We start from the raw sequence: 21183 nt of genomic DNA, 5'->3' as shown, positions 1-21183 counted from the left end.
GCCTCGGAAGAATGTGCAGAAGCCCCACTAGTGAGTCCTTTCAGCGCCTCTGTGCCAATGAAAAGAGATGGGGAGGTGGTGGGGTTGGGTTTTTTGCGATCATTTAGTTAAGGCTGAGCCCCTCCTTATATTCAGCAGCTCAGGAGTCCCCGTCCATTGCACATGTCATATCCACTGGTTGCTATAGCGATGCCTCCACATGTTGTCGACAGTGAATGTTCAAGGAGCGATGCCTGGCTAATAGGCTTGCGGGGCCGAGGGGCGATATGAATGGACATAGGGCTAGTCACTCATTTGTTGAGCTACTAGGGGTCTCTGTGTTTGGTGTGTGAATTGCTGTTTTCTCAGGCTCTCCTTTTCCTCTGCTCCCTCTCCCAGGGATTCAGTTATGTGAGCAGAATAAGGGAGATGGGGCAGTCTATTCTTCAAAGTAGGCTTTTGCATTCAAAGCTGAAGTGAGTACTATAATAAGAGGCTGCCACACAGTACAGTAGTTGTAAACTATATGAATGCTGCATGGAAGATTGGGTGCAGTTTCAAAAATGCTCAGCCCCAAAGTAAATTGTGTATAATTGGCCAAGTCTTTTCTATGCTCCCCCTCTAAGATCTGTTGGAAGAAGAAAAAAAAAAAAGGAAAGGAAAATTGCAAGTTTAACAAGTTTTAAAGATAAAACTCACTAAAACGCCATCCTAATTAGCAATCAGCCTGAAAAAAAAATGATCCAATGGAGAGCAACAGCTGCACTTAGCAGGGAGAGAGAGAGAGAGAGAGAGAGAAAGGGGGATTATGGAGAGCACAGGGAGAGAAAGGAGAAGAAAAAGAAAAGGGGCGGTGAAGAGAGGAGAACGGGGGTCCTGTCAAATGCAGATGACGAGTCTTGGGGAGGGGTGGGGGGGGGAGCTGTGTGACGGGAGGCTCTCCAGTTTATTTTTTCCATTCAGAGAGCACCCCCTCCTCTTCTCTATTGTCCTCCTGTGTGACAGCTGGAGTTGGCAATGTGAAGGAGAGAACAAAAACGAACTCGCTGTCCAGCCTGGGTCTGTGGCCGCATCGGACGCCACCCCACCTTCAAAAAGCAGAGCCAACCAGGCGGCCATCAGGGATGAAATCTGAAGCAGAGCACACTCAAACTGTCGCATCCGAAAACTTCTTAAATTCTAGACCTAATATATAATACTGCTGCTTATTAATACTGCATTTTACACCAATCTTTAGTCTTAAACCAGACTAGTAAACTCTGATCCTTCCGTATTCATCATGTAGCCGCCCCAGGAGTGACACTTCTCATAACATGCTTTCTGCACACTTGCATCCTCATTTATCAGCAATTATTCCGAATACAAATTGTGTTTTTTGTTTTTTTTTGCCTGCCAGAGGGCCAGAAAATGGTCCAGTAACCATTGTTAAAGAGGCAATTTTTTTATCTTGCGCCATTCAGTTTGAATCCAAGAAAGAACTGGGTGTAGTGCTCGCTGTAGCACTCATGCAGGACGGATGCAGTAGTGATGCATGGTGGGAGACTTTTATCATGGTTTTTATTACCAGAAATAAATAAACAGTGGCCTCTGATGGTTAATCCCCAGAAAATCAGTCCCAACATTAAGTCAAACACATGATCATATCCATCCAGTTCTCTGGTGATTTAGAAGAGAGCCCTTTTCACTCTTTTACATGTGGCCAAACTACCTGTCAGCCCCATCTAAAGCCACACTCATCCAAACAAGGGTAGTCGTCGAGACGAGAGATGATGAAAAACAAAGACAATATCTACCACAAATCAAACTCTCTTCACCTGCTCTTTGAAGGGAACCTGACTTTGGCACCTATTGTTTTTCATCACTTGAGCTCTGAGTAAATGGACACATTTTCACACATTTCAGACACTATACGCAATGCACAGTATGATTTCACAACTGTGGTCACATCCTCAAGCGAGACTGGTGCTAATGGTTATCACACCGGGGGGTGGGGGGGTGGGGGGAGGGGTTGATGTACATCGATTCATTCTCACAAAAACCTACAAGCAGTCAAATTCAGGAACATACTGAAATCACTCTTATGGTCACTGGTGATATTCGCAGAAGCTGTCACGCCTGTGTGTTCCTCCAGTAAGTACTTCCACGGGGTAACACATGTTCGAACAGTCGCCGGGAGTCCTGCAAAGCTTATCTGTCCTCTCTCTCCTGCGCTGCACTGGTGTTTGCCTCCATGACACATTTCACATTTCTAATAAAAAAAGATGAAAAAGCAGGGAGTGTGTTTAAACAGAGGAAAAAAAAGGGTGTGTGTGATACCTCACCACGTCGCTGGGAGAGGTGGGTGAAGAATGTTAAATAAATGTCAGGATCAAGTGCACTACCTGGATGACAGAGCATAGAGACCCACTAATGCTTGTGCATGTGAGTACAGACAAGGGATGAAGACACACCAACGTGCTTAGATGGGAGTACATATGCACATGTACATGCACAGGTATTTGTAGATCTGTCTCACAAAACAAACACCCACAATGCATGTTGACTACCTGGAAATCTTGGTCTGGACACATATCATTCAGAGCACGTAACATACAGTATTGAAACAAACAGATGACTAAAGGGATGAGGTGCAGTAACACACTGAGTCCAAGTTCCACATCCCAACCACACTCTAATGATATCAGTGAAAGGCTAATGCCATTTACACTGCTGCACAAGAAACCCGCAGCTGCAGTGTGTACATGCAGACTTAACTAACGTGTGATACCATTACACCAAAAATAGTTGGGGTTTCTGCACGGCTCTTTGAAATGGGGTGCAATAAATTATTCATAATAATATCTGAGCAAGACTGTTGCTATGGCTCCATTTGGGAAGGTGTTGGAGGATTAGCTTCCAACTGTAATGCAGAGAGAAATGTATGCAAAACAAAACACATTTGGGTGTTCTTGGGTGCTTTTTTTTTTTTTTATCAGATCCACCAGCTGTTATTATTGCTTAAGTAATATTACAAGATGTTTGTGAGATGCAAAGTCTTATAAGTCTTATTAAATATTGTATTTGCATGTGTGTCTTTTACCATTTATAGTGAAACATAGCTCTCAACAACTCTAATTTGAAGCCAAAGTTTGGTTTGAGAGTCTGTCTGCATTCACCGTACAGTGATGCCATTTTGCTTTATTGTTAGCTGATGCACTGCAGTTTGATTTTGCCCACCAGTCATAAAATAGCACTTATACTGTGATGAAATGTAAAAGGTGACACTTTGCTCTTCTGTCTAAACTCCCTTTTAAACATCACTTAAATAGCAGGAACTTGACAGCGAGGTGAACGTCTTAAATGCATTGTTTCTCAGCGCCTATGAGATGGAGAGAGAGAGAGAGAAACACCATGTTTCCTAATGGATGATGTTCAAAGACGCAAAAAGAGACCCATTTCTGGGTTTTTATGTGAAACACTTGAATTGCCGTGTCTCATGCTCATCACTTGCTCAGAGTGGAACCCTTCAAAGCCTGTGTGTGTGTCAGCCATGTCATTCTGGTACTTTCCCCAGATGAGCTTGTTCAAATAGGCCTCTTTCTTATGTGAATCCCAGCCCGGGCTTTGCCTATGCCAAGTAGTTCAAAGCAGTAAACATCAAGGTAAATGCTATGGCTGTCATCTTGATCAACCTGACTATATTTAAAGCAGATAGGCAAACCCACACACAGGAACAACAATGTTCACTTCAAAAAGAAGCAGCGGTGTGGCGTCATAGCCTGGAGTAGGAAATCACACCATAAACGTTGTAATCTATGAAGATGGCAACAAAGTGAGCTGTATTTGGATTCATTTCAATCACCGACATGTCCACTAGATTACTGTAGTTCTACTGATTATTTACTGTATGACAAATATGTTAAGCAACAAGTGAGGCACAGTTATGGACTGATCTAGATCTGATGATGCTATGTGGCCATTAGGTTAGTCTGGAACTGTTAAAACAATTCCAGTTTAGCTAATGTTAGAGCTAACCCTTAAGACTTAGAAATATCAAGTTTATTGATGTTTGCGACTTTGATGAAGGTTAAACCCAATTCTATTAACAAATTATGCAGACAACATTGAAATTTCACATTTTCAACATTTGATTTTACTGTAAGAAATTGTTTTATCATATTCACTGATGTGTAAAGCATTTTAATTAAATTTAGTTTGCATAATAGGTCATATACAAATGTTTTAATGGTCAGTAGAGTGAATATGAATATTGAGAGCTGCAATGCACAAATAATACTGACCCCAAAGACAGATGCTAAAGCCCCTGGCAGATTGCAGTGTAGCATTAGTAAGTCCTAGTAGGAAAAGTAAGTTTACACTTAATTTAACAAGAGGAACAGCTTTTAGAATTGACCAATGTGCTGCTGAAACAATACATAAATTATGATAGCAAACAGTATCACAAATTACCCTCTGATTTGCGAGTGTCACAATGACTATTTTCAACATCTGCTTAGTTACTGATGAATGATATTAGAGGTTGTAGGTGAAAAGCCGTGAGAGACCAAATAAAAAAGTCAGATCGAGAATATGATCCAAGGTTGGTGAAACATAACCCCATCACAAAAGGTAATTGTAGGTAACACTTTACTCTACTGCGTGAAAAGATAAAAGAAGAGCGACCACTAAAAATCTCATCCAACACGTCCACATTCAGAAACAGCAAGGAAAACACCAAGGTTTTAATGGTTTTGTTTGAATAGAATCCACACTACTTTTACACTATTATGTTCTCTGCAGGCTGTTTTATCTTTGGGAGAGATAAAACTGCAATTAATTTTGAAAGGGGGGAAAACAGTGAGACAATACATCAAGTCACACATGAGTGGTGGCAGGCAGGGATACGTGGGCTGCTGCGGAATAACAGAGGTAGTCAAAGGTAGCATTCATAATTGAAACCCCAGTCACAAGAGACTTAGTGGGCTGGGAGACTCTGATACTGAGACTGACAGTAAAGGGACAAAGAGAAGTGTTCAGAGGAGAGCACAGACTGACTTCATGGGTTCAATAGGATATTTTCTCTCCACACCTGGGTCCATGTACCATCTAAAAGCCTCTGAAGCACTGTAGTTCTCTATGGCTGCTTGAATATGACACAGTGGTGCCAAATTTCATTCCAGCAGAATCTAAAAATCCAGGTAGAGTGGACATTTTAGAGAATTAAAGCTTTCTCTTCACTGGGGCAGATCATAATACATTTTGGTTGCCATTTATTGTAAATTCATCTTTGTACCTCTTCCATATTTACCTTCAAAATGATGTACCTTAAGTGATGAAAACCTGACCTTATGGAAAGACTAGCACTTTCAAATTGCTTTATCTTTCTATCTATGACATGCGTAAAGACCATTGTCGGTGACCTTAGTGATTCTCCAGTTCGATCGGCATGTCACACGTAACTCTGCCAAAAACCACTTGATACACTTCTGGAAATGTACACATCTCGATCCTGTTGTAATACAACAACAAAAGTATGTAGCGCCTATCGTTTTTTCACTGTGCAAATGTCCTTACACACCAGCTGGACCTATAAAAGTCTTAATATCTATATAGATACATCTTAATATTTGAATATAGTGCATCGAGAGAATGCCAGCGCCCTCAATGTGATTGGGTTTATCACTTTTAACCTGGTACCGAACTTGCAAATTATACTGGGAGCAGACAAATCAAGAACAAAACTAAAAACAAGCATCACCCCAAACGAAAAAATAACACAACAACACTGCTCGTCAGGGTTATCCAGCCTGTGAACATAGTGGCAATCAACACCTTTTTATGGTCACATTTCTGCCATTTTACTGGAGTAAAAAGGTATAATTAAATTTTGCAGGTAGTACACAGCCTCCCTAACAACATTTATATTTAAATTGCCCCCGAGAGAAAGCCTCTCAAGACATTTGTAGAAAATGATTCTTCCAGTTTAAACCAAATGAAAACAATATACAATTCTGATTACACAGATTAGTGGACACACCAGCGCCATGTGCCTCCAACTGTACCGTGGTGATGCTGGACGTGCAGCATATTGAGGCCGCCTGCCTGAGCATACGCCCCGATGATCAGCTACACCTTGTGTAAGTGGAGATATAGATGTAGAACCACAGGAGGCAGGGCGTGATGGGCTAAGGGTCGTTTCCCTGTAAATGCACACAGCCACAGTCTCATAAATTCTCATCAGCGTCTTCATTAAACATTTTCCCCCTGTTATCACCATGGCAACAGCGGCCCAGCATGCGCCCGTGGGGAGAGGCGTGTGTGCCTGCGTAGCCCCGGGGGTTACTTAGGGGGTAACTTGGCACAGATGCCAACACCCCATACCTCTCTTCAGATTCTTCCTCTTACTATGAGGAAATGGGGGTGGTGGAGGTGGTGCTGGGGGGGTTGTGGGGTGGCAGGCGGCCAGGAACGCTGGAGGAACGCTCTATGGCGATCTCACTTGACAGGCACTGGCTGTGTCTGGACTGGACTGGAGGCGAGCGCTCTGATTTCTCTCTTTAATTACTGCTAATCGGAGGAGCCGCAGCCCATGCTAATGAAGCCACACCGATCAGCTGGGGGAGAGTCAGGGGCCTCACGCTGCAAAACAATCCTCCGCACGAACAGAGCTGACACTCTGCCTGCCCAGCGCTGCAGCTTCCCCGCGTGTCTCGCTGTCTGTCTGTGTCACAGCTCCAGCAGCTTTATAAGAGTGGTCTGCCCCCGAGCCAAGCCAAGCAGTGTTGCTCCCTGAAAGAAACCTCTGTGAATCCCTAATGAGAGTGCCGCCACAGCTGTAGTACGGTATCAGCCGCCTGTTTGCGACTCACATCTCCCATCGCTTCACGCCACAACCTCTGACAACAATACAAAGTATGGCTGATCAGACATTCTGAAGGCAGAATTAATTATGATTTATGTCAAGATTTTGATAGCTCTGTAGCATAATAATACATTGACGCCTCGTTATTGTAAATGCATATAATCAATCCAGCCTTTTTTCACCCACAAACATAATTACACTGTATGAGTTTTTGTGAAGCTGTGATGATGTCTCTCTTCCTCCTTTTTCAAAAGGAGGAATGTAATGAATAGCGACTGACATGTGATTGCATGTGTTCGGGGACGTGGCATTGCAAAATCCTTTTGCTTTTTGTTGTTTTCAACAATGAAATGTAATTCCTTCTATTAGTTTTTGATGTTGACGGAAGCTATAAAAAATGACACATTTATATGTTGTTTTTCGGTTCTCCTGTTCAAAATGATGCAGATTGGCCCAAAAGCGGGAGGGGTTTAGTTTGCTGTTGATAGAATGTGCACGAATTCATGAAGTTTGAATAAAACTGTGGGAAACAATTATGAGATGAATTAAAGTGATATATAATGCACAGTAATGCGGTTGTGGAAGGTTTTAAGCTGCACACACTGTTGTGTTTTAATGTCTGTCTGGAGTAAACAGTGTATGAATCAGGGTTGCTGTACTTGTCGAAGCTCCTACTTATAAGCAGATAATCCTATTTTTATACAGGTAACCATGCACCATACAGGGTGTTAGCTGCGTCTGGCAGGACGAGCATGCTTGTGAATGTAAATAGGCATGTTGGCAACACATGTACGCATGGACGTGACATGTGATATGTAAAAACAAAAATCCCATCACAGCGGGACTCTTCTCCAGCGCACCACCAGTGCCTGATCTTTGCTTTTCACCTCCACATGTGTGTCACGTTTGCAATGGTTGCATCATTCAGTATATTCCGATAAAAGACAACATAGATTACAGCAAACACATTGAAGAAATGTCTTCGGTTCATGCCTAAAGGGCCTAATTAGTCTCACTTATCGAATGCTGTCAGATTAACATTTATTAGCTCAAATTAAAAGCAGGTGCAGATCCTGAGAAGAAAATTGTCATACTCAGCCACCTAAATAAACCTCTTACAACCCAGTTAATAAGCTAATAAATGCATTGTTTGGAGATACATGGTTTTCACAGCTGTGAAATGTATATCAGCATAAATATATATTAATATACACTATAATATATATGAATATATCTTTGACTAAACATTCTACAATTAAATAAAAGATCTTCTGATAAATGATTGGACATTTCTGTTGAAATTATATAGCTACTATATGTATTTGTACAGGTATACTGTGTTATCATATATTGGCATTTAAATGTTTAATGGCATGTCTGAATATTGCCAGGCCATTACAACATAGTGTTTTTAAGCACTGAACACAGTCAGCCACTTAGCAGCAGAGTGGTCTAGTTTAATTTCATGCTTTATCACCACAGATGGAAGATATTCACAGACCCTCCCAAGTCAAGGTCATCATATAAAAGACCATAACAGCTCATCAAGCAATTCAGTTGACCTTGCCATGCAGAAAGTAACTAGCAGTTACAGCAGGATTCACAATTACAGACAATTAAAGTCAATAAAAGATGATATGACAGTTGATTAAATTTCATTTACTGACAGCAAAGTGGTTGCGGTACCGTGCATTCACGGAGTAATAATTACTGATTCACAGTAACCTCAAACTCAAAATGTGGTGTTTGCTAAATAGATAGTTATCACTAATTTATACATCAAGATGAACATATATTCTTGAATGCGTAATCTTTGCTTGATGTTACTTTCCATTCTTTCTACAAGTAAAACATAAAATACTCAAACAAATAGTACTGTCCTAATTTTTATCTGATGCTAACAAGATTGCCATGGGCTCCTGGTTAGCCTGCAGCAAGGGCTTTTCCTGCTGCTGTCAATGCAGAGGTGCCAGATGTGCTAGGCAAGTAGCCGCATGATAAATGGCAGAAGGTGAGAGCTCTGCGGCTGGGACCGGGAGCACCCTGCCCCTGCATCCTGCTGCCAGTCCCTTGGCATGCAGCTTGTCAGGCCAAATGGCAGCCGCATCCCCCCCTTTCAACGCTGACATTTAAAACCTCTGCCATGCTATCCAGCTGTGGACACTGCAGACAACCCCTACCCTCAGCCTCCCCCAGGCATCTAGCTCTCAACCCCACTGTTTCTGCTGCCAGATACAGACAAACTAACATAAAGAGACAGAGTTTCTGTTCAATAAAGTGTGGATTGTGCTCATGGTGGACGGTGTGATAATGTAATTGGAGGCGCAGCAGGTGTACTGTACAAAGTCAAAGCCCAAGAACCACACATGGTGTCAGCCATCGACAGACCTTTTGCTAAACCTGGACTATATCAGAGTGTATTGCACTGTAGGTTAATGTTAGCAGGTCTGTCTTGCCATGTTTCCTTTCCATTCCAGTTTAAAGTCAATCAGCCATGATCAAACTTGTTAGTTGAGACAGAGATTTCTGCATTCAAGTATCTGCAAGGGTGCGAGTGATGTAAGTTTCATCCCCTGTCTACGTCTTCAAGGGTCTTAGACGTGTAATAAGTCAGTAACTAACCAAATAATCTGTGGGCCACTATTGAGAATATGCATTTACAACAAGAGTTGCAAGAGGTGTATAGAAGTTAAATAGATATTGCTATACAGTACTTTCACTTCTTTGACAAACTCTAAAGGATCACTATTTTTACAGCAGTGGTCAGCTCCAGTGGCACTTTAAGTACCCACGGCTTTCAACAGCGGCACAGAAATGACAAGCTGTCCTACACTGTTGAGTTCAATAATCGCCCCATGAGAAATTTTCCAATGTAAAGGTGGAGGAGAAGCAGCAGGGTCCCCAGTCAGTCTCTGGTTCTTGTCATGACTGACGTTATTTTCTCTTTAACTATTGCCAAACAGGTCAACCTGCACCCACAAGGATGTCTGGAGTTACCAAGTCTGTTTTAATTGAGAGATGTGGAAGGATCTAACAACTGAATTTTGTTGCATCTATGGCATTTCCATAGGTTCCACAAAATAGACAGACCGACGGCTCCAGACGTCTCAGTGTTAATTTAAAGAAATGTTATTTTAGATTTAAAACACTCAAATTCAGTACATGTAAACAATATCAAATTCATAGGAAAATGACACTATACACATATTAGAATAAATTTCAGTATTTCACCTTTAAATTTGTGTTTTCAGTTTCTGAGTAATACTGCGATACAGAACAACATATTTTTTTTCTCAAAACATCAGATTTTTTTTGCCATCATGATGAAGTCAAAGCTCAAAGGCCACTCTCTCTGTATCCAGGCCCACCATTTTCTAGTGACATTTAACTAACATAAAGGGAGCGAACCACTGTAGAAGTGACAGTAATGGTATAAAATACAATGCAGCTACACAACAGGACACCCCAAGCTGCAAAAATTCAAGCTGCAAAAACTCACTTTTCTTGCTGCCACTGGGATTTTATTTAAACTCTCACTACCAGCACAAACTAAACAGTTCACACACATTCCCTTTAATCTCATTTACTATCTGGACTTACTGCTTTGTAAAGTTAATGGAGTATAAGCCAATATGCAAATGGTAGGGACACATCAGTCTATTATAGGGCTAAGATGCAGAGAGGTCACATCTGGAGATGCAGGAAAGATGTGGCAAGAAAACGTTTAGAAACATCTACACACTTATGTGTTTTTATTATAGTTCGTTGGGATTAGTCAATCAAATGGTTATAAATGGATTGCAAACCAAAAAAAATACAAAGAAGAATTCATTTTAAGCAAATTTGAACCCAGAATACAAACCCACATACAAACTAACATGTTAAAAGTTACTTTACTTTGGTCCAACTTCACCCATAACAGCTCAATGGGGTTAAACTGGTCAAGCCATCATCAAGAGTATTTCAGCAGCTTTCTTCTTCAGGACGAATGTTTGGGGTCATTGTCTTGCTACAAAATTTTCTCCCTATCTCCCAGAAGGAATGATATGCCTCTTCCGTATGGAGTTGTATTCATGGTGATTAAGATTTCTTTGCACAGTATGAAGATCATCCACTCTCCTAATGTCACAGCATGCCCAGATCATCACGTTTCCTCCCCCAAGCTTCACTAATAGTGTTGGGCAGACATCTATCATCTTTTCATGATTGGATAATGCAGTCAATTCAGGAGCTGTGGGGGCAGAAGCATTGTGTCTACTTTCCTTTCTCTAGACAAGTATAGTTTAAATTAGAGGTTTACCCACTGATTACTGTTTCAGATGCATGAGAAACGTGTTTTCTCTGTTTTGGTAATTTTATACATTTCAAGATAAAAACCCAGTAATGTATTGATGTTTCCAAACCTTTATGTTTTTAAGTAGACTTCATATCTGTAGGGTATAAATGTTTTAAAGTCTGCATTTTTTTATTCTGGCATTTTATAGACAAAATCAAGTTAAGCCTGCAGAACTATTTATAATGAAAACTATCTTTAGATGCATGTCTACTTTGTAGATTAAGAACTACTGCACAACCTTGTGTTATAGTATTGTGGGAAATGTGTGAAATCACTGACTGGAAAATAATGATAAATAAAGTTTGAAAGCGCTAAACATCTGACTGAGGATTTATAATAGTGTAAGAGTTCTTGTCAGTGGATTTTTGCTTTAATTTTATCTAAACCTCCATAACTCCTTCAAGGTAACCTTTGCCTTCAGTTTCTTTTTCCAGGATGAGATGAGTGGCTGGAAAAAAACTCTTATTTAATACCTTACAAAAAGCAGAACAACTGCCCTCCAATAAGCTGAGCAAAAATACCACTGTCAGCTACACACAGTAACCATACCTCTGTTTAACAAAGGCAGTGAAACATAAAAGAAGCAAAAGGCAGCATGGTAAACACTTTACATTCCGGCACTCATTAAAAACAGACAAGTCCACCCTTACCCGGGGGAGAGCGCACGTCATGGTATAGAGAGAGGCAAATACCAAACTGCATGGCATGGTATCAAAGGCATTTCTACAGTCCAAAGGTCAGGTGATGGTAAAAGGTTGCTGAGAAACGGAGCTGCTGGACGGGCTTTCATCAGTGGGAGGCAGCTGGAGTCTCCAAAGAGGCAGTGTTACTCTGGGCTGCAGGCACAGTGGGGCTGCTCCAATATGACATTTCACATCCAGATCTGCCACAGTAATGGCATTTTAGCCACTTTTAAAACAGCCACACTGGCCTTCAAGTGCTGTTAAAATTTTTATAGACTGCAATTTTTGCATTGTTTGGGTTTATCAAGCGTCTGAAGGAGACTGTTTAGGTTGTCGATATGTAAGAGGGAAATTGAGGGCCAGTGTGAAAATGAAATGAAAATGACACACACACACACACACACACACACACACACACACACACACATATATATATATATATATATATATATAGTGCAGACATATACCGTATGTACCACATACTGCATAACTAACACTGTGCAGCATAACCAAACCATTTTAATTTCATCACAGAAGCTACATTAACACTTTTGTGAGAACAAACGATCTTGAAGTTGACATGAAAATGTATTTTCCCATCTCTTGATTCTTAAAAAAACCAACATGAGGAAATATATTTTGAAGTAAAGCTTATATCCATGCTGTTACAAAATCAATTTGTACAACTCTTATCGCTGTTATTTATTTATTTCAGCCTGCATGTCTGTCTCTTCTCTCTAGCGGGAAATGGTCAGTGTAGCTTCTCTTTGAAGTACCCACTGAAATTATTTGTCGCATTCGCTCAGAGGAATTGCATTTGCTGATGGCGGGACAGAGTATCTCTCTTTAAGTGGTATATGGCACAATATTCAGGCTATGTTAGATTAAAGGAAAGCAATGTGCACCGATACTGCCCGGTTTTCATGCAAATAATGTAAAAAAATATGAAAAAAAAATATATATATACACGTCAAAAATGCAAATTTAATCCCATTAAATGCATTAGGTTTTACTGAATCCACTTAAATCAAACTTAATGCACTGATTTTTCTGTGTGTTGTATTTTAACATACATATGATAGATGGAAATAAAATGAAGGTGAAGTAGATCCAAGACATTTTTGACCAAATATCATCTATTTTTTACACAAACAGGGCCCAACAGCACTAACACCAATATTTAAATACGACTACTAGCAGCTGTGTGAGGTTGTACATGCTTGCTTGTACTTACTGAGTTTGTATATGTTGCTAACGTGTCATAACCAGAGTTTTGAATAAATTAAAATTCAGATTGAATGGCTAGAGGAAACCTTATGAGATCACCACATTTATAAGGACACATCATCTAGGCACTGTGGCAAAAGATTTTGTGCCAATGCATTCTCTAAAAGTTGTGTCGACCGACTGAGAGAGTGACAACACCATCCCTAGGAACACACTGCTAGCATGATTAATAATAAACATAAAAAGCTACTTTAATATTCACACATACTGCGCTGCATACCAGAAACAGCGGCGCTGCTATTTAAACACATTTATGTATTTGTGACAAATTGCAGTTCAGTGTAAAACATGTTGCAAATATGTAACTTTAAATGAGAAAACAATGCACACATGCTCAAAAGCTCCTGCATTACAGTATTTTCTGACAGGAAGCCTGTCAGAACAAGTCAAATAGTCATGCCCTTGCATTAATTATGAAACAGGATATTAAACAAGAAAGCATTCAAATCCACTGTAAAGGGTCATCGTTACATGTGACCTTTCTCTGAGTTTTGCCTCTGTGCTTTTCCCCCGCACTTTGTTTGGAAATACATTATAATATGAGCGATCAGACATCATAAGACGTTTGTATAATGCTACAATGTCGATTTCACTACTAATATGAATGTAAAGCAACAAAGATAAATGAACACTTACACCTTAATTACAGTATGCGCATGACATATGCTGCATCCACACAACCACTACTTTACTCCCTTGCTGTACATGCACATTTGTGCATGCAACAAACAGCACACAGACTCTCCACCTACCATATATAATTTACATTTAGTGGCTGAATAATCAGTTGACATGCAGCTCAGGGAGTTCTTCGCTTAATGAGTGCCTCTTCATATAAGCATTTTGAGGGAGTTATCTCAAACATGAGACCACTGTCAAAATGTCAATGAATCTCAATTTTAGTGCCAACTTAATCACATGGGGACCATCTAATAAAGCAGCCTGGATGTGGGAAGGAATCCATATGACACGTTATAGGGAACACTGGCATGAATAAAAGGGAAGCCATAGAGTTTATGTACTAAAGTTTTACTGTACTGTAGAAAGTAAATTCTAATTAAGCATATTTTACTCTAACTAACAAAACACTGATGTGAAGACTGTTACAAAAGGTAATATTTTCTCCTGTCGTGTAGAGTTTTATCATCTCAGCTGTAAGAACAGTTAAATAATCCTTAAATATTTAAGTTTTAATCTCAAGAAAACACTCACTCTTATCAGTGTGAATCTTTATTAACAGAGCAAGAGTTTGGTCATGAGGACCTTGATTAGGGCATCTATCTGAGAAATATATTTATTCTCAGAAAATAATTTTAGAGATTAAATATCAATTCATGAGCGTTAAGTAAGATTTAAAGGTCATTAGCTATTTTTTAGTACTCTAAAAGCTAAGCTATTTCCTGGCTTTAGATTTGTTATACTTTTATAATTTGACCTTTTAATCAGTATGAAATTGAAATTCAGTGTATTTTTCTGATTAAATATAGCAATCATTTCCAAAAAACATCTGACCGACGTGCCCCCCCACCTCCCTTTCAAAACATATAATTCTGAGCCTCCCTTTTTTTATTCCCCTGCTTCTCCTCTCCACGCACCCCGCTGGTACTAGTCATGCTGTGTCTGCCAGCAAAAGCAACCCTTTTGCCTGGTGCCTGGTCGCTGTCGCCAGCTTTGGAAGGTTGAGTCACCGACCCCCCTCCTGCACAGAAGAAGATATGGGGAGGTGTAGGGGAGCGGTGGCGAAGCATACACAGTCGCAAAGCTTTGTCCATTTTAGGAACGACGTTGTTAGAGGAGCCAACATTTGGTATGATCTGCCAGTGGTTATTTTCCACTTAGAGTAGTAAGTGGCTGATAATATCACATATATAATGTTTTTATAGGTTTGCTTTAAATGGAGTTGGACTACAGACAGTGCAGCCAATTGTAGCTGCAGAAAGGTGATGTCGACCACGGGTTCGTTTCCACTTCACTTCTTTTCCTCCTTGCAGTTTTCACACATTTACAGGACTCATGAGGACCTCCTTTTGCCTTTGAGGTTTCCACTAGACTGCTGCTCCCACCCAAGAAACAGCTGTTAATAAGAATGATACATCACTTATGCCCCACACATGCATACATTTGTCTGTGTTTTTTTTTTTTCTCTTTAGGAAAACAACTTCCCTGTGATTTATAATGGAGTAGATATTGCTCAGCCTATTGATTGATGCACCCTTTCCCCCACTCTGACATTTGCTTATCCTCGTCTGCATCTACTGCTATTGACATCTGCTCTATCTGGACATCTTCCTAAGCTGTTTTGTTATTTGTCACCTCTTAAATAAAAATGGAGGAGGGAAGAGTTGTCAGTGATAAGACTTAATGGTACCAACCACACTGATGGTTTTATACAAGAAATGACAGTCTGTAGAAAGCATAGTGCTGGGTTTTAATTAAATTCTCACTCTGTTACTCTTATGGATCCACTGAACAATTTTACCCGGCATTTTTCTATTTTCTGCCACTAATAAGCTGGCTATAGTAGACCCATTCTGCAACCTCTAGCATGCAATCACTCCTAACTGTGGTCAGTCTACTGCTGCGTCGCTCAAAGCAGGCTTTTGGTTTAACACCTTTTAAACTAATGTATTTGAAGAGCCCACTCTACAGGCTCTCCTTTCAAATGCTACTATTTTCCTCAACTTAGCTTCAACTCTCCACTTCTTGGACACAAACTAGTGCGATCGACACATCCGCATTAGAGCTGCTGCTAATATTTATACTTTGCCAGCTTGTTATTTGTAGTAAATGCAGTGCTTCCTTAACATGCATTTCTACAAACACAGTCTGGCGCACATTTTCTCCCCATGAGGTGGAAGACAGATTCTTCCTTTCCTCCCTCCCTCTTTCCATCCTTTCCTCCCTCACCCTAGCTCCTGCAGAGAGGCTATTATTGCAGCTAATTATCTACAAATAGGCCCAATATGACAAACACAACCCTGCACCAGTGCTGGCTAAGCGCAGGAATCAGTCTGAGTGGGAATAAAAGAATGAAAAGGAGGCGGAGAGAGGCAGACAAAGAACAGGACAGAAGTCACAGTGAAGGAAAAAAAAAAAAAAAAAAACGTGAATCAGAGATAATTGAGAAGAACGTAATAAAGACACAATGTGGAATAAGATGAGAGAAAATGTGGTACTAAAAAAGATATACTGTAAGTGGGAGGCAGATGGGCGAAGAAAGGCAGTGACACTAAAAGGGAGACGGCATCGAAGGGACTAACACAGGAGAATTATCTTGTCTATACAGTGTGTGACGGCTGTTGCCATTGGCAACTGTCCTGCGATGCACAGACCACATCCATTTAGCTCTCAGCATGCTTCATGATCAGGGCAGCTCAGGGGTCTAAGGCTGTCTATCTCATTTCCATAGAGAAACTCATTTACCAGGCAAGCATGGAGGGCTATGATGCATCAGTGGGTGCTTGATTAGATCCTTACCTCTGATACATTTGAATATTTATCAGTGTTGAATGAATACACATTTAAACTCCTTTCATCTGGATCATCCTGAGTGTCCTCCTGCTCTCCTCTTAATTTTGTCCAATGAATATGTCACAGGAGCATCTGGGCTGCCTACAAAGTGACAGCACTCAAGATAATCTGGTTATTGTTGCTGCGCAGTGACGATCAACACTTACTTTAAGTTTCACAAAAAGCATCAGGCTTTTGTCTTGTTCTGTTTTATTTGCTATGGTGACAACAGCACTTAGAAAACTAAAGGAAATGAATATGGGGGGACATTATCAAAGCAACATACTTAAAAGGATATGTGTTTGGAATTCATTGCTGCTAAAGATTAGTGTTTGGCTGCGCAACTCAAGCTGCAGGTGTGATACTGATGCCAAGACAAGTAGAAATGATTCCTGTCCCATGAGCACCAGGAGCAGAGGACGCACACAATCACACGCACAGCCACACGCTCTCTCTCTCTCTCTCTCTCTGTCTCTTTTTTTTTTACACACAGAGCTGAGTAACAGATATTTTTAGTGAGTATAACTTACATCACTAACTCCGGCCTCCACTATCTTCAGTCCTGTCTCCTTCTCCAGCTGCTGCTTCTCTTGGACTGCACAGGGAGACAAAAGCAGAGGAGGAGGTGTTGAGAATGAGCAGCGGATGACAAAGTAGCAGATATTTCAGTTCCTGAGGCAGAACAAGTGGTCAGTGAAACTGAGAATGATGCAATGGACCTAACAGCATGAGTCAGATGTCAAACTGGTCATACAGTAGAGAATGACCAACCCACACACACACACACACAAACACACAGGAAATCCTCATCAAGCAGAGAAGCAAAACAACCTCCAGTCTGGTGGCACTGGCAGGCTTCACCTGTCTTGTGGACAGTGGGCCTATGGCAGGTGTGTGTCTTCAGTCATGCTAGGAGCTTTGTTAGTCTATACCACTCTACTCTACATGTATATGCTAAAGACAGCACATAGACAATACTAACATCCTGAATTAAAGCTGGTTTTATGATTAACAGAGATAGGGTCCTTTACTGAATAAAAGACTTGCACTGCTACTGCCACATTTACTCTCTAATAGAGACAAGGTGCTTTCCCACAAACCTTTGCAATTACATAATTACATATGGTCTGTGGACCCGTGTGAGAGTGCCTCTCAAAATCTGAAAATTCATGGCTGTGAATCTGCCAGCCCCATGTGGCTCGTTGCTGGTTAATAGCTCGTCGGACTGAAGGAACCACCTCCGTCTCTTTCTGCCTCATTGCAAAATGCAAATATAACTATGTACGTTGTTAAAATGTACAATCACAATATAAGTTTAACACAGGACCTACATGTGCACCTTCTCTTGATGTCTTCTGCTGCAGTAGCTCTCACGTGTGCATTTACAGACCAGTTCACAACGCCCACTACAGTGTCCGAGAGTAGCAACGCGGAAGAGAGCAGGGCAAATGCGAGTACACGGTGAGTCTGTTTACACTCGGTTTTAGGTTTTTTGAAAGCGGGATTTTTAGATTTTGTTGCTGCTGCGTCACCTCGACTCAAATACCAGCGTGTAGGTGCCAGCGGGGTCACTGTGCACACAGCGTGCACACATCTGAGAACCACAAAGGCCGTCTCCACAAGAAGCATGTTCAAGGCTTAATGAGACTTTAGCAGGTATAATGTTCACTGTGTTTACAAGCATAGTTTGGCTAATTAGCACTAATGGAAACCACGAGAAATGTCCAGAGATCACCAAAGTCAGTAGGTTTAACCCTCTGGGGAGTATGAATGCGTCTGAATCCACCAAATAGAGGCTGAGATGTGTCGTGTTGCTAGGACGACTTATAAATATAACATTTAAAACAAGTTCACAAATAGAAATTCACCACTATCCACACACGCTGAGTGAGTCCTACTGAAGATCACCAGAAAGCAGATGAAGTGCTTGTAGATTCACAGCACACAATAACTTGAGCTCCTGCCTTTGTTCTTGCAGTAATTAACACCCCCCCACCCATCCACCCCGAGTTTGATCCTCAGATCTATTGATCTAATCAAATATGGCATGCTATTTCCAAAGCTTTGTTCACCAAAGATATTCTCATGCAAATCAAGCCAAACTGAGGCAATGTTAAATATCCATCGCTCAAGATCACACATTTCGCCGACTTTTTTTCCTCCTCCTGTGCCTAATGCCCCTTCCTCATTTTGATGGAAACATTTATATTGAAAAACAAAATCAAAGGGGCCTTAATAGATTATGCCAAATTATAGAGTAAAGGGGGAAAAAAGTGATTTTAATTGAGTTTGTTAGCATGTGAATGTGATTGGTAATGGGGAGAAGGAAAAAAAAAGTGAGAGTTAAAGAAAGAGAGCAGGTCCTTTAAATCCCATTTCCCCAGATGAAGGCTATGCAAATGACCCTGAAGAGCTGAACCCCACCTCACACTCCAAATTCAGCAAGGGCCTGTTTAATTAGTATTTTAATCTATCCCAATGATTCCACTCATCCACAATGTATGCAGCATTCCATCTAATTAAGCACGCTACTTTTAGGATAATCATCCATCTCCCTCGCTCTTCCTCCGTCGCCTTTTCTCTTTCTGGTTATTAAGGATCCTGCAAACATTGATCATGCTATCATCTCATCAACATGGCAGCAAAAGGGGACATCGTATACTTAAGGTGTCAGCCTCAGGTTTCTGAGGGATGGCTAAAAGGGTGATGAAGGAAACAGCGAGGGGTGGAAAGGTCAAATATATATCCAAAGTCTCTAAATTAGAGTGCCACATAAAAGAAGTCGACAAAAGAGACAAAAAAAGGGAAAATCTTCTGTCATTAGAGAGAAAAGTCTCCAACTGGCATGTCTCCAAGATGAAACTCATTTTCATTTCATGTTGCCACCCCTGTATTTAGCCACAGACATATTGCTGCTCCATAGATAGCTACAGTACCTGCTCAGTCCTGGTGCTATTTAGGAGGGGGGTAATGAGCTAGGTAATTGGGCCCAGCTGGGTGAGGGCGTAGGTGGTGGTGAGGGAGGTGAAGCCGCTAAAGGTCACGCGGCGTTTTGGTCCTAATGAGGACCCCTCTGGGGTCACAACACATCACGAGTCCAACTACCAAAGATTAGCCCCGGAATCAACACACATACACATAAGAGCGGCTGCAGCTCGGGGTTTGAATGACAACCTGACATTAACCAACTTATGGCGTAACCAAGGAGGACTGAAGGTCAGTGTTTACTTGTGAATCAAAGCTGAGGACTCTCCAATCAACCTGAGGGAAAGGAGAGTCCCACAACAGCCACTTTAAATGTAAATAAAATGTACTTGCCAAGCTAATTAGCTGGCGACGGGATGGATCTGGTCTGCAGTGAGAATCCAGCCAATGGATTACTTGTTCTGTCAGCGACTGTACTGATAACAGCCTACAGCATCTCTTTTTGGTCACCCCTTATATTAACCTCCCACTGGAGCTCGCTCCCTTTCTCTTTTTCTCACAGACACACATGCACAGATTTTGTAAGCTTCAAATTAGCCACCAAATACTCCTGACAGACTGTGGAAAAGAGATGTCAGGTCTCATTTAAGAGAGGCTCCTCCAGCCGTTTTAATAGGCATTGTCTGAGTCTATCTCGTCTGATCTCTAATATCAAGATCTGATCCCTGCTGCTCATTTGATCTTTTTAGTTTCCGAGTCATACTGAGCCGAATCATCTGATGTTTAGCAACAGAAAAAAAGACCAGTAAAGCCACACGGATTTTCACGTGTGTTCAGATGTGCTCCATTTTGAGTGAAATTACACAGACTTACAGTTTTATTGGTGAACACATATATTAAAACCAATCCATTTTAAATATGTTATAAGTGAAATATCAGCAATGAATCTATCAGAAGTTGACAGATTACTTTGATGTACGGATGGTGTTTACAATCATCTCTCCACTTTTATACCAATAGCAGAGTTCAGCATTCATTCATTGGATTCAGTTAGCCTGACTATGTATATAAGAAATACATATGTCCCATTAAAAATGCAGGTTTGCTTTTACTGTAAAGCAATCACAGTAAACTTAATGTATTTGCCAACTAGTTTGGCAGTGACCACAAAATCCACAAAACAAGACTTTGTGATGACCTGTTGCTGTGTGGAGCAGGGGTGGATAATATAGACAATAATTTACTATATTTACTATATAAATAATGATTTTAAGTTCGAACCACTCTTTTGGCCATATTCTACTTGTGCAATTATGAGGGTCGCAAACGGTGATAAAAACATAAGCTTGACCATTATTAAACACTAAACTAGTTAACTAATAAAAAAATAAGAATATTATTAATATTATTATTAGTAGTAATAGTAGTCTGTGGTTGTCTCTGTAGAAATGTCGGAGTTACCAAGTGTATGAAAACACATCATCATGTAACTTTGGTTTAACATCAATATCACAATATGACAAATTCTTTTCACAGGGAGGAAATATCATGATATTTCATGAAAAGCTACTTGAACAGTGTGCAAACATGAAATCAGATCACAGTTGCATTTATTAGCCACA

The 21183-nt window shown here is 40.7% G+C and overlaps 1 protein-coding gene across 1 annotated transcript in view; it reads right to left on the bottom strand.

The window, feature by feature from the left end:
- ptprn2 (protein tyrosine phosphatase receptor type N2) overlaps window positions 1–21183 on the bottom strand; it is a 121482-nt gene that overhangs the window by 28724 nt on the left and 71575 nt on the right. The window contains exon 11 of the mRNA XM_026361346.1: window positions 17167–17231. Within this exon, the coding sequence (XP_026217131.1) occupies window positions 17167–17231 (65 nt within the window). The remainder of the gene's footprint in view (window positions 1–17166; window positions 17232–21183) is intronic.

Source organism: Anabas testudineus, chromosome 2 (assembly GCF_900324465.2).
Source record: "Anabas testudineus chromosome 2, fAnaTes1.2, whole genome shotgun sequence".
Lineage (NCBI taxonomy): Eukaryota > Metazoa > Chordata > Actinopteri > Anabantiformes > Anabantidae > Anabas > Anabas testudineus.
The sequence above is the reverse complement of the archived record's forward strand: the minus strand, read 5'-3'. Positions and strand labels throughout refer to the sequence as shown.